The sequence below is a fragment of the Dromiciops gliroides genome, chromosome 5 (genome assembly GCF_019393635.1).
Source record: "Dromiciops gliroides isolate mDroGli1 chromosome 5, mDroGli1.pri, whole genome shotgun sequence".
Taxonomy (NCBI): Eukaryota; Metazoa; Chordata; class Mammalia; order Microbiotheria; family Microbiotheriidae; genus Dromiciops; species Dromiciops gliroides.
The window spans coordinates 125,137,947-125,152,981 of NC_057865.1; the positions used below are offsets into that span (position 1 = coordinate 125,137,947).

Genomic DNA, 15,035 nt, shown 5'->3' on the forward strand with positions numbered 1-15,035 from the left:
TGTGTGTGAGGCAGATGGGGTTAAGTGACTTGCCCAGGGTTACACAGCTAGTAAGTGTTAAGTGTCTGAGGCCAGATTTGAATTCAGGTCCTCCTGAATCCAGGGCCGGTGCTCTATCTATTTCGCCACATAGCTGCCCCAAAATAGTGGCTTTTAACAATCAAGTTATTTTTCTTGTTATTTGCTCATTTTTCTAGCCTATTTCTTGACTTTGAACTGTCTTCTTAAACCAGAAAAATATGTCTAAACCTTAGCTCTTATTGTCTTTCATGCTTCAAAACTTGATTTGAGGCATTATTTTAAAGTGATTTGGAGGGCAATATCGAAATAGTTCAGCTGGGTAGCCTCTAAACTGCCATCTTGATTCCACCACCTTCCCTCCTAAGGTCTTTGTTCTCAATTAATCTTTGAGGAGTTAGTTCACAGAGACATTATAACTGTCCACAGAAGTTTGTATTCAGATGGAGTTGATGCAGAGTATTATGTGTGGTTTGAAAACTCAGAAGTTGGAGGAGCATGGAAAGTTGCCCAGGTGGGAATAAGTCAAACAAACTATAAGTAGCCAGAGAGGATTCATGGCATGCAGTGGAAAACAGACATGGCAGAGCTTCCTTCTGTTAATTATCCCAATTACACACACACACACACACACACACACACACACACACACACAAACAAGTGTGTATATAAATCATATATATGTGTTTATAAACCAGATAGATATCTTATTTATACATGCTTTACATGTTGTATCTCTTGTTAAACTGTAAGTTCTTGCAGACAAGCAGTTAGTAAATTTAATGTATAAAGTCCTCTAAAATTTATTCTTCATCTCTTTACCCATGATAGCCTCCCAATCAATAAATGCCATTGTCTCCCTTTTGCCTCAAAGACCAAATCCAAAATGCCCTGCTTAGCTTTCAGAGCCCTCATAATCTAGCCCTGACTTACCTTTCTAGTATTTTTATACATTACTCTCTACCATGTAATCTTCATTCAAGTCACACTGACCTCCTGTCTGTTGCACAAACAAGACACTCCATCTCTAAGCTCTGGATATTCTGAATATTCTGGATATGTTGTGAGAACCTAATTAGATAAAATTTGTAAAAGTGCTTAGCACAGGGGCAGCTAGGTGGCGAAGTGGATAGAGCACCGGTCCTGGAGTCAGGAGTACCTGAGTTCAAATCTGGCCTCAGACACTTAACACTTACTAGCTGTGTGACCCTGGGCAAGTCACTTAACCCCCATTGCCTCACTTTAAAAAAAAAGTGCTTAGCACAGTGTCTGGCAAGTAATGGGTACTATATAAATACTCATTCCCTTTTCTATTCATTGCCCATGAAACAGACATATCACAGCCCATCAGCATAGTCTCATGCTTCATAATTTTTGTCCTTCTTGTTCCATAAATCCTGCTGTAAAGAATTAATTGTTATTTGAGGTTTTTATTCCTGGGTGCCCAATGGTCTGGGCCTCCAAAAACCACAAGGTGCTCCACCCACTGGTTGTTGCCATGGTGCTGGCACCACTTGCCGACACATACATGGGCCTGGCAAAATTATAATGATTGGTAGCCTAGTGAGGGCAGTCATGTGACTGTCAGAGGGGCCATCCCATTGGCTGGGGCTGTGTGGGGTTTTTCTGGAATTGGGGGAGGAGAATTGGGCATTCTAGCTGGATGCTGGAACGACAGGAATTCTCTCAGCTGAATCCTGGGCGGTGGGATCTTTTGAGGTTGTATAATTTCCCTTTCCCCATTTTATTTCCTTTCCCTTGATTCTACTGATCCTGTTTGTGTTTTGTTTTTTTAAGTTCGTTCTTGTTAAAATAAATCCTGTTCTGTTTTGAGGGAGGCTGCCGGTCTCCTTCCTTGCCCCAATATTGTGGTGAGCCCCTTAGCTAACACTCCCTAATTAAAAATTGTTCCCCACACTGGTAAGATAGATTTACCCAGTTTGATGGGTATCTTCCTCTGGTTCCTTACATATTTCTTTGGGTTCCAGTGAAGAATTTAGGTTTTTTATTTAGTGACCTCCACTCTTACATTTCTTGAATAATATCCCCTTGATCACTTCTTTTATCCAAATCATCATTAAGAGCATGGTGTAGCCTACATCTTTCTCCCATATCCTTTGTAACTACCCTTTATTTCAACCATAATTTTGATTCTTGAGAGATTTTCACTGTCCATGATTAGGAGTCATATAGCATCATCAATAGAATATTAATCTTTAAAATATGGATAATTGTGTCTGCTTCCTGTCATTGCTGAAAACACTAAGTAGAAACCAACCCACTCTTTTTGTTTCTATTCAGTTCAGGTCCCAGGTCATATCCAACATCAGGGCCTATTCAGTAAATGGGCTATCTAAAAGAACTGCTCATTCCATAACATGCCATTGGCTGGACAAAAGGCATTTTTCTTCATTTCTCTCTGTGTAGTTTGTTATCCTTAATATCATTGGAATGGCCACTGATGTCATTGAGAAAGCCATATAGTATTTTGGGTCTGGAGGCTGTCAGGGCAATGCCATCTATAGAGAATCCCTTGACCATTGAGATTCTGTTAAGGACTTCTATGATTAATGATAAGGACTTCTGGCAAGCCTTTATCTCCCTATTTTATGCTTTGATACTGTAACCCGAGCATTGTTAAATAAAATTATCTCTGTCATAGCACCTACCAAGGAGTCTTACATTGGTTCAACAAAAGCATAAGAGATATGATGGAGAAGAGCCTTTAAGACTATGTTTTTCCCGGCCGAGTAAAATGTGAGGTTTATTTTGTTTTGGAACAAGAAATAGACATTGTGGCATTTATAATTTATTTTCTCTACACATTTAAGTTAATTGTATGACTATGAAATACAGCTTTCTGTAGGAAATCTTATTTCCAAAAAAACCTACCTGTTACATTTTCTTCATAAGATCTGCTGGACATGTTTGTACATCATAAAGATACAATAGAGATGAGACAGTTGACCTATGGTTTGATAATTTGCTCTTGAGGACCTTATTTGGAAATTACAAGGTCTTATTCCTCACCCCCCCACCCCAATCATTTCCAGTGATCTCCCTACCCCATTAATTTTCAAATCCAAAGGCCTTTCTTAGCCTTCATTTTTTGACAATACAAGACATCCGATCTTCTTCTTCTCTGCCTTAACACAGGCTGAAGCTCCCCTCTTCCCCAGTGCCTGCAACATTTTCCTTTGACTCCATTTCTTGGAACTTCTAGCTCCTTTCAAGATTTGGCTCAAGCATTGCTTCTTTTAAGTATCCTTTTTAATGCCTCCAGATGTCAGTTATACCATCACTTAGGATTTTCATTGTCTATGTCTTATATTTACTTCTCCTCAAACATGTGTTCTCTTCCCCAAGTAGAACATAATTTCCTTCATATCAAGAACTGTCTCAATCTTGTATTTATGTCCCCAGGACCTAGGATATAATAGGCATTTAATAAATGCTTATTGATTCCTTGATTTCATTACTATTGTCTATTACCTCAAGTAAATTATCTGGACTTCAATGTCCTTATCTGTAAAATGAGGGAATTATATGAAATTATGCCTAAGTTTCCAGTTTTAAATTCTATTATCCAAATGTAAAAAGGACTTGATGGAAGCTTTATGGTTGAATCTCTGTACCTTTCTGACTTTTGCTGATCAGTACTCTCACTTATTTCCACACATTTTGGACCAGAAATGCTAAAGACAATAACCTAGCAAAGAATCATGATGGGAATATTGTTCAGTATAACTTTAAAACTCTAACATGAAGATTAAACACTAGGTTTGTACAAGCCTATGAACAGCAGGTAGAATTTGAGAAAATTACCCTGTAAAATGAGTAGCCCTCAGAAAATTTGATTCCCTTTGTGTTGTTTAAAAGGAAATATTAGTGTGCTTTGCAGATCTGGACACAAAATACAATTATGAAAAACCATACAAGAGTGTTTCCTTATTGTGCTTCTCTGAAATTTAATTCAATTTTTTGAAATACAAGAAAATTTAATTTTCACAATATCTTAATTTAATAGATACAATATATCTGTGGAATTTAATTTATTTACTGCCAAATTATGTGAAATAAAATAGAGAATATTTTGCTGTCTTCTTTTATTTTCACTTCTATAAAACCTACGTTGGGTTTCTCAATCTTTATATATGACTCCCTATTTATGATGATTTCTTTCAATAGGTATTAGAACTGCTATAAACTAACATGTTTGCAAAAGCCAAGAAGTCCTACTGCTAAAGTAAAGGTACATTGCAGAGGCTTTTATTCACTTAAAGAATTACTTTGCAATTTTTTTTTTCGGGCAATGGGGGTTAAGTGACTTGCCCATGGTCACACAACTAGTAAGTGTCAAGTGTCTGAGGTCGGATTTGAACTCAGGTACTCCTGAATCCAGGGCCGGTGCTCTATCCACTGCTCCACCTAGCTGCCCCCTAAATGCTTTTTTTTTTTTTTTTTTTGCAGGGCAATGGGGGTTAAATGACTTGCCCATGGTCACACAAGCTAGTAAGTGTTAAGTGTCTGAGGCTGGATTTGAACTCAGGTACTCCTGAATCCAGGGCCTGTGCTTTGTCCACTGCGCCACCTAGCTGCCCCACTTTGCAATTCCGAATTCTCATAAATAATACATTTGTGAAAGTGAAGAAAAACAGTATATTTTCAGTAAAAGCAAATTGTATGCCAGGATAATGTATCCTCTTAGTATTTTATATGTTGAAAATAGAAGAATAATTAGTGTTAATTTCTAAAAGTATTTAAACATGCTAATTAAGTAGAAAATATTTTATGAATCTCAGTTACTCCATTTTGTAGTTTTTTTCCAATTAATTCATTATAGAACTAAAAAACTGTTTTCAAACTGAATGTGCTTTCACTTTGAGATGTTATTTTAAAAGCAAATTATTCAAGTGGGACCAGTTTTCATGATAGAAATCTGTGAATAAGAGAAACTGAGGAAACAGTTCCAAGAAATATCCATTTATTAGCAAAGCTAGCAATTGTGAACAAATGGGACCCAAGGCTCCTCAGTAACCACAGATTTTTCTTACAAGTAAAGCAGTTCTTTTATAGTCATGAAGGAGGAGTCTCCAAAATAGAAAATGACACAATGTATAGCAATGTGAGAGTGTTAATGAGCTTGAATAGTAGTGACAAAAAAAGGAAAAGGATAAATGTTGAAGAAGATGTGGGAGAATTGAAACACTAATGCATCTTGGTGGAGTTGTGAACTGATCCACCCATTATGGAGAGCAGTTTGGAACTATGCCCAGTGGGCAATAAAAGTATGCATACACTTTAACCCAGCAATACCACTACTAGGTCTGTATCCCAAAGAGACCACAACAAGGGGAAAAGGACCCACGTGTACAAAATATTTATATCAGTTCTTTTTGTGTTGGCAAAGAATTGGAAACTGAGGGGATGTCAATCAATTGGGGAATGACTAAACAGGTTGTAGTATATGAATGTGATAGAATACTATTGTGCTATAAGAAATTATGAGCAGGCAGGTTTCAGAAAAACCTGGAAAACCTTACATGAACTTATACTGAGTAAAGTGAACAGAACCAGGAAAACATTGTACACAGTAACAGCAACATTGTGTGATGATCAACTATGAAAGACAACTCTTCTCAACAATACAATGATCCATGGCAATTGCAAAAGTCTTATGATGTAACATGCTCCCCACATCCAGAAAAAGAACTATGGAGTCTGAATGCAGGTCAGAGTATACTATTTTCACTTTATTTTTTGTTATTTTTTCTTTCTTGTGGTTTTCTCATTTATTCTGATTCTTCTTTTACAATATGATTAAAATGGAAATATATAGATAGATATAAACATGATTGTGTATGTATATGAATATACATATGCATCAAAAACCATATATCTGATAGTTTGACATCTTGGAAAAGGGGAAGGGAAGGAGAAAGATTTGGAACTCAAGATCTTACAGAAATTTATGTTGAAAACAAACTTTACATGTAATTGGAAAATAAAGGACTACCCAAAAAAAGTAAAATAGGGAACTAAAGGTGCAGGCTAAAGGCTTTAAAACTTACATAATGACAGAAAATAGCAACTTGATTAAGTATTATTGAAACAGAGTAATATATGTCAAATTTTAATATTATCCAGTTTATATATTCATACTAGAATATTTTTATTGATTTGACTCACATTGAACCTCCAAATGCATGCTCATGAATTGTGTGTTCTTTGTAAGAACACACTTGAAGTCTAGGCTATGAGCAACCTTAAGAACAGGGAGTGATTTTTCCTTTGTGTGCCTAGCTCTTAGCACAATGCCTGGCACATAGTAGATACTTCATAGATGCTTGATGCCTTGACTTGTGTTCTTGCTATAATCAGCCTCTACTAGCACTAAGAGAACTCTTCTTTCACCATTTGCAAGCATGTGTTTGCAACCCTTTGTTTGACCAAATAAAATAGGAAACATAAAAACATCATAGCCGAGAACAGGCAGCCTCTCTAGGCTTATAGGTCATAGAGCTGTTCACTCTCACCACTCTTGTTGATCTCTTTGTTTTTCTTTCTCTGCTCATGGTGAATTTCCCATACTGATTTTATGTTTAAAGTACAGAGACAAAAGAAAGTTTCAAGTGGGAACCACCATGAACCGCGTTAGCTGAAAATTCCCACTGGGCTGTTTTTGTTCTGTAAGGACTGTGGGGGACAACTGGAAGAAGGTGGTGGCTGATTACATTAGCACTTTGGCTGAAGCCTGCTGGGAGTTTCAGGCTAAGAGAATGGAGCAAAATTTGCTTAAACTGGACTGGGTGGTGTACAGAAAGGTGAGAATATAAGCAAAGTGGGAAGTTACTTTGTAGCAGATTCCACCACTACCCCTTTTGTGGTTATTCAGTCTGGGGTAGGGAGAAGCATATGGATTCACAGACATTCTTCACTTCACCATTTTTGGGAGCAAAGTCTTTTTCTCCAGATTTCTTGATCTCATATTTCCCAAGATCTCTCCTAAATGAAAAAATTTGAAAAGCTGATTTTATAACTGATCCACAGTACAAAGGGATGCTTCCAACAGGTAACCCACAATAATAGCCCAGGGCAACTGACTCATTTCCAACTGAACAGATTTTTACTAGTCAAGACCAGGAGATTCCACCAATCTTCTCAATGAAGTTGTCAATGAACATGACCATACCCTCCTTAAAAAATATATAATCAAAATCCCAAACAATGAGTCACTACCAAGTAAGAATTTATCCAGTCCTCTCGATGTGCCAAGCACTGTGATAAGTGCTGTAAATACAAAGAATTTAAGGACAGAGACTGTGTTTTATTAAAAATAGTTAAAACAAAAAATTTGGGGGTGGGGTGGGACAATGAGGATTAAGTGACTTGCCCAAGGTCACACAACTAGTAAGTGTCAAGTGTCAGATGCCAGATTTGAACTCAAGTCCTCCTGAATCCAGGGCTGGTGCTTTATCCACTGTGCCACCTAGCTGCTCCAAAACAAAATATTTTAATTCAATGTTATTTTAAGTTTCAAATTCTCTTTCCCCCCATTCCCCTCCCCACACTGAGAAGGCAAGAAAAACAAAACCCATTACAAATACATCTAATCAAGCAAATCAAATTCCTGAAATTCAAGTATAATATGTATAATATAATATATAACAACATATAATAATATAGCAATAAATAACAATTATAGCAATAATAACATGACAGATATATAATATAACAATTTTATGACATAATTTTCACTGGATAGAATCTATAGATAAATGAAAATGCATTCATCCTTACTACCACATGTAGTTTATGGTCAAGTTATTGCAGTTCTGGGGGATAGTCAAAAGTTTCATAATTTGTTTGGAATAAAGATGTTTGAGGGTAGGCAGCTATTTCTTATGGCTAGCATATATGGTCTTGTTGAGCCTAGTTTGAGGATCAGCTATAGAGAGCAATAGAAAACTCTATGTTTATATCAAGCTAGTGTATAAGTGAATCTTTCCTTTATTCTATTCATTTTAAATCATATCTATTTACATGAATATTCCTTCTAAAGAAGACTTAATTTTCAATTGTTCTAGAAAAATGTCATATATAATTTCTCCCAATTTTAACTACATCAGTCTTTAAATGACTGTATCATTGGGACTGTACTCAAAGCCTTAAACTGGAATGCATCCATATACATTTTTTTTTCATTTCTGAAGATCTGCATCTCTCTGTACTCATGAATTGAGTGAACCAGAAATGGCTAGTAGAGAGGATTCAGGAAGCACTTTGCCTGTACAATTGAGAAAAAAGAGAAAGAAAAAGAAACATGAAGGGTCAGGTTGAGGGAAGTAGAAATTTTGATTATTTTTCTGCCTCTTTCTTTACCACCTTCTGTGTGATAGTAGTGGGGGAAGGAAATAAGTTTACCAGGGTCATTGTTCTGCATCTGCAGACTTACCATAGCTCTGGCCTATGAAAAACAAAATATATAATAAAATGTTAAGATTATTGAGTTGATATCTAATTAAATCTTCCCTCTACAGAGGCTGTGACATCAGAACCTATCAGGAGAGATGTGGTCAACAGTACTTCACCAGTTTTATATCTTATTGTTATATTGCCAAGCCTCAAACCAGGCTTAGCAAGGCCACATGACAGAAATAGGAGATTTTATAGAAGAGCCAGATTTAATCAGGGAGACAACAAGTTCAATTTTGTATGTACTGAGGTTGAGCTGCCACTTATAGGTAAAGATGTCCAGTAGACAGTTGTATATGTAGCACTGGAATTCAAGGGAGAGATCAGGCTTGATATTCTATAGGAGACTTATTTGCATTGAAAGATAATTGTTATTTCATCAGTGTGGAAACTTCTAGCATCAATGCACAATCAATCCATTAGTGCCTAATAAGTACAAAATTGTGATAATGATTAATGCAATGATCATAATCATAATAATTATATGTTCAACCTGCTGTTGAACCTCTCTAAACTCAGGCAATTAAAAGATATTCAGTGTCCCAACAGTCTTACAATGGTTTTTGTTTTAATTATTTAAATTGTCTTAATGTAATATTAAGTTTTAATTGCTTAATCACTGCAACTCTACTCATAGCTTTTTTTAAGATTTGCATGGTTGGGGGCAGCTAGGTGGCACTGGCCCTGGATTCAGGAGGACCTGAGTTCAAATCCAGCCTCAGACACTTAACACTTACTAGCTGTGTGACCCTGGGAAAGTCATTTAACCCTCATTGCCCCACAAGGAAAAAAGAAAAAAGCAAACAAAAAACAAAAAACCAACAAACCAGGGTCATCTCCACCGCATTATGAAATAACAGACTAGGATCTAGTGGGAATACTTATGTATTATGTATCAACAGGAGTTTATTATGGGGGGATCTTTTGATTTTTCTTCCCAAGTTATTTACCATGTCTCATTTATTTTGTTTATCATCCATAGCCTATGGTTAGCAACCTCCATTTTTATCCAAGAATATCTTCATTTTATAGAATTACAAAACAGTACTTTATTACTCATTCCTTTTGCCACTGACCTAAGTCCACAACTGAGAAGTGCTATTTTCTCATCATTAATACTTTCCTTTTGATGATACCATAAGCAGATTAAGGGAGTATGGAATCATTTATCAGTCAGACTTATGGGCAGGGGAAGGATTTACAACCAAAGAAGATAAAGACAATAAAATTTTTAAAATGTAAAATAAATCATTTTGATTTTATAAAATTAAAAAGCTTTTGCACAGACAAAACTAGTGTAACCAAGGTTACAAGGGAAATAGAAAACTGGGAAAGAATTTTTGAAACAAATATCTCTGATAAAGGCCTCATTTCTCAAATATATAGAGAACTGAGTCAAATTTATAAAAAATACAAGCCATTCCCCAATTGATAAATGGTCAAAGGATATAAACAGGCAGTTTTCAAACAAATAAATCAAAGTTATCTATAATCATATGAAAAAATGCTCTAGATCATTTTTGATCAGAGAAATACAAATTATAACAACTCTGAGGTATCACCTCACATCTATCAGAGTGGCAAATATAACAAAAATGGAAAATATTGGATGTTGAAGGGGATGTGGGAAAACTGGGGCACTAATCCAATGTTGGTGGAGTTGTGAAAAGATCCAACCATTCCAGAGAACAATTTGGAACTATGCCCAAAGGCCTTTAGAACTGTGCATACCATTTGATCCATCAATACCACTGCTAGGTTTATATCCCAAAGACATCCCCCAAAAGACAAAAAGACCTATTTGTATAAAAATATTTATAGCAGCTCTTTTTGTGGTGGCTGAGAATTGGAAATCAAAGGAATGCCCATCAATTGGGGAATGGCTAAACAAACTGTGGTGTAGGATGGGGATGGAATATTATTGTGCTATAAGAAATGACAAGAGGATGACTTCAGAAAGGCCTGGAAAGACATGTATGAAATGATGTATTATGAAGTGAGCAGAACCAAGAGAACATTGTGTTCAGACAGCAATATTTTTTGATGAAGAACTGTGAATGACTTGACTATTCTCAACAATACAATGATCCAAGACAATTCCAAAGGACTATTGATGAAACATACTATCGGGGCAGCTAGGTGGCACAGTGGATAGAGCACCAGCCCTGGAGTCAGGAGGACCTGAGTTCAAATCCGGCCTCAGATACTTAACACTTACTAGCTGTGTGACCCTGAGCAAGTCACTTAACCCCAATTGCCTCACCAAAAAAAAAAAAAAAAAGAAAAGAAGCATACTGTCTATCTCCAAAGAAAGAACTGATATTGATGGAACAGACTGAAGCATGCTATTTTTCACTTTCATATTTTTCTTTTAATCTGGTTTTCTTGTACAAAATGACAAGTATGGTAATGTTTTACATAATCATACATGTATAACCCATATCTGATTGTTTGCAACCTCAGGAAAGGGCTTGGGGAGGACAGGAAAAAGGGATAAAAATTGGAACCCAAAAATGTAAATAAAAATGTTTATTATTTTAAAAATGCTTTCCTTTTGTCACTGGCAAATGGATTCACTTTCTGAATATGTGATCTTATTCATATGTGAATATGAATTTATTGAATTTAGTAAAATGGTTAACTTTATTCAGTTTTATGATGAGTTTTTTGTCATAACTGGCAGGAAGTGAGTAAAGTTACCATAGTTGATATAATTATAGGTCCCATTCTGTTAGAATTGCAACAGGAAAGATTTCTGTGGCATAGTTACAAAATATAAAGATTCAAAGTCTTTCATGGAAAATGCAATAATTATTTTTTCCAAACTAACAGTAAATTCAGCATTTTTCAGTTGGTGACTTTTTCATGTGTATTTTTTTATCTTGCTTATGTATATTCTACTTCCTCTTGTAAAACATGGTATTTTGATCTATGGTTTTTCCTTCAAGCTGTGCTGACTCTAACATAGCTTGTGATCTGAACTACTTAGAAGTAAAATGTGATAAGATATCTTGTGATGGAACTGATTTTTAGGACATGTATTTACAATTATGTCTCTGTCATGAAAGCCTGCAAATAAGCTGAAATAGATTTGTGTGAAGTAAAGGAAAGATGCTACTAATTAAAAGATAAGCCAGGAAAACATGTTATTTTCCTACAATGATTTGGAAAGCCAGATGTCACAGACTTATTTCATTCCTGTGAAAGCATATTGGGAAATTAACTGTAAGACATTAATATATTAATAATGTATTTTCTTTTATTTTATGTCAGAATTTTTTTAAAAAATCTTCTTACAAAACAGTGCAGTAGAAATGGTTCAAGATAGTAATTTTCATGAATAAAATGCATGTCTTCTAAGGAAGCCCCAAGACAAAGGTAGTAAAAGTTTTCAAAATTTGTGTTATGAATAAAATCCAGAAAATTTGTGTTATGTATGAACAGCAACATTTTTAGTCTCATATTGAAAAAAATATTGAACAAATGTTCAATAGCTGAGTCTTAAATCTAATTATCACCTTCACTTGAATGAACATACCATTACTCTTAGTTTATGAAGATATAATAAGCAGCTTCAATTTTTTGTTACTAATAAACTTCTAAAACTGATATTATTCTTTGTCCAGCTTCATTTGCTTGCTCAATGGGTTCTTACTACATCTGGAGAATCAAATTACTTTTAACGAATATCAAATAAACTTTTAGTTTGGGTTATTCATTAAATCATAATTTAGTTATGCATCTGGAGGAATCATTCTCACTTTTGAACACCTTTGACACAAGTAATGCATTTTTATTTCTAATAGGCTAATAACTGCATAATGATCACAAAGTGGTTTTCTTAATGTTACCTTTTCTCCTTGATTGTGCCATCTGCCAGTTCACAATAATCAAAGATAAAAAATAATCTCATTGAAACACAGAAGGTGCTATGTGGCTTACCATTGCTTTCTGTGAGCATAAATCGAATACATGAAGAGTAAATCTTTCTTTTAAGAAATTTCTGTTATTTTATTACAGATGGGGGACCCAAGGAGATTTCACCACTACTCATCCTCGACCTGTGGTCAAAGTAAAGCTCTTCACTGAAAGCACCGGAGTTCTAGCCCTTGAGGATAAGGAATTAGGAAGGGTAAGCTATAATCAACTTTACAAAATTAAAATATTAGAACTACTCATAACGTCATTAAGCATATAATGATCATTTATAACAATAAAACATCTGCCCAAACCAGATGAGGGCTGAAAAAAATCGTTCTATCAATGTAAAGGCATAGTTCTACACTGTTAAGGAATGACAGATGAAGAATTCAGAGAAACAGGGGAAGATCTACATGAAGGGATGCAAAACAAGTAAACCATAGACAAAGGGACAATATCCATGAGGATTACAACAGGTTCTATTAAGTCAACATGGCATCATAACTCCCCAAATGCAATATTTTATGTTCCTACCATACTACCAAATTTAAAGGATGAATTTCTCCTTTACATTAATGATAAATGAACAATTTTAATCATGTAAATGAATTTGTTTTGGTGTTTGTTGGAAAGCATATTTGGTAGGACACAATCTAAGTTAATTTATTTTTTTTTAATTAACTTAAAGCTCTGAACTGTGTGGGCTATGAATTTAAATGAGTAACTATACTTCTTTAGAAAGTGAGAAAAAATAGTCTTAGTTTCCATAACCATAGAATGATACTTAAGCCATGACACGAATTTGATTGGATAAAAGAATCTGAATGACTCAACTCAAGTGAACACCTTGCCTCTTTCATAAAAACAATTCAGATCATAAAACCACACTCTCCCTGTATGAACGTCAGGATACGAGGAGGGTATTCTTTCCTCTTTTCTTGTGAGAAGAGTATTTACAGGAGGACTCGTAAGCACTTTACTTTTCTGTTTGTAAAAGTACACTTCAATCACAATTTAACGATTATTTAATATATATTATTATCATATTTCCCTACTACTATAAAATATGTTAATAATATATTTCTTGTTTCTTCATTCTTAACATATTACTCTTTAATTCCTAATATCTACCTCTAGCCTTATCCTTCTGTTTTGACAAGATTAAAATTGGAGTAGATTTTTTGAGCCAAGACCACCCTGACATATCTTTAATCCAATAACTTCATGTGAAACAGATGCATTCCAAGAAGCATTTGCAATTCTCTTTTAAATAAATCTTACTTTCTATTGTTTCCTATTACTTAAATGGATTCTTAAGAGGATTTATTATATTTGGCTTAGGTCTGTTGTAGGTGACTTCTTATCGTACATAACTGTCAAAACAAAAGAAAAAAAATTCACAGGAGAATATCTCCCAGTCATTCATTCAATCAATCATTCATTAATTCATTCCTTCATTGATTTTGAGCACCTTGCTATATCCTGCTTTTTCAAGTTACTACCTACATGACCTTGGACAAGTTACTTAACATTTCTGGGCTTCAGTTATCTTCTCTATAAAATAATGGGGGTAGAAATATCATCAATGATATAGAAGGTTGTGTCTGGCTCAAAATCTATGATCCTAGGATCATCACCCAACTAGAATTTATTGGGTCTTTACGATGTTAATTTTTATAGTCCAAACTGATAACTTTTGGTGGGGATGGCATTGAGTTAATGCTATCCATAGCTGTCCTCCAGTGTTATAGGACATGAACAATACTATACCTACTGGGAGTTCTTTCTGTCATTTCTCTGACTCCAAGTTTCTCTTCCTTCCTTCTCATACACCAAGAATTACTGATGCTATACTTATACTCCAGAACATAGGTTTCCCCTTTCTTCTTTTTTGTCTAGGTGTTTATCTTAGTAATAGAGCTATATCACAGTAAACTAGTAAATGTTCCTGTTGGACATGAAAACTTGGAAATTGTTGAGTTTTAGCTTTCAGGTTATATGAGATGAAATTGAACCTTACTTGGTCAATTTCATAAGTTTTAAATTCCATAAATTTACCTACTAAAAACTATCTGTATTTTCTGGATGCCTCCAAATCCCTTGTCGTTTTTCTCATTATTACCAAAAGGGAAACTTCAGACCTACTCTTCCATAGTCAGTATTTCAGTCAAAATAAGAGTATATATTTTATTATACAGTCAATCTGTAATTCTAAAATCCTATGAATCTATGGCTGTTGAACAAAGAAGGTATTTTGAAGTCCCTAAACATAGGTCATATTTTAGCAAAAACATTGTGTTTGAGAGTGAGAAGCAAACCAGTATGTCATATTTACATCTATTAAAAAAAAAGTTATGATGAATAAGTCTGTAACACAAGTTCTAAGGCCACAACTCATGTCTTTAAAGAAAAGTAATAAAAATGATTTATGTTTTTTCCTAACCCAGAGCTATATTAATAGATATTTTCCCTTTAAATCTAATTCTTTTGGGCATTAAAATGAATTTCATTCATTTTTGCTGACACTCTGAATCATGAAGGGGAAAAAACTTAATAGTTTTTGTCTTTTTTTAATGAAAAACAGTGTTCAGTGATATATTATTTTCTCCTGAGTGACACCT

General features: G+C 34.8%; 1 protein-coding gene across 13 annotated transcripts in view; it reads left to right on the forward strand.

Annotated features, from left to right (window-relative positions):
- CADPS2 (calcium dependent secretion activator 2) overlaps positions 1–15,035 on the forward strand; it is a 746,428-nt gene that overhangs the window by 364,465 nt on the left and 366,928 nt on the right. For all 13 annotated transcript variants that reach the window (XM_043965472.1, XM_043965471.1, XM_043965468.1 and 10 more), the window contains exon 7: positions 12,514–12,625. In XM_043965472.1, the coding sequence (XP_043821407.1) occupies positions 12,514–12,625 (112 nt within the window). The remainder of the gene's footprint in view (positions 1–12,513; positions 12,626–15,035) is intronic.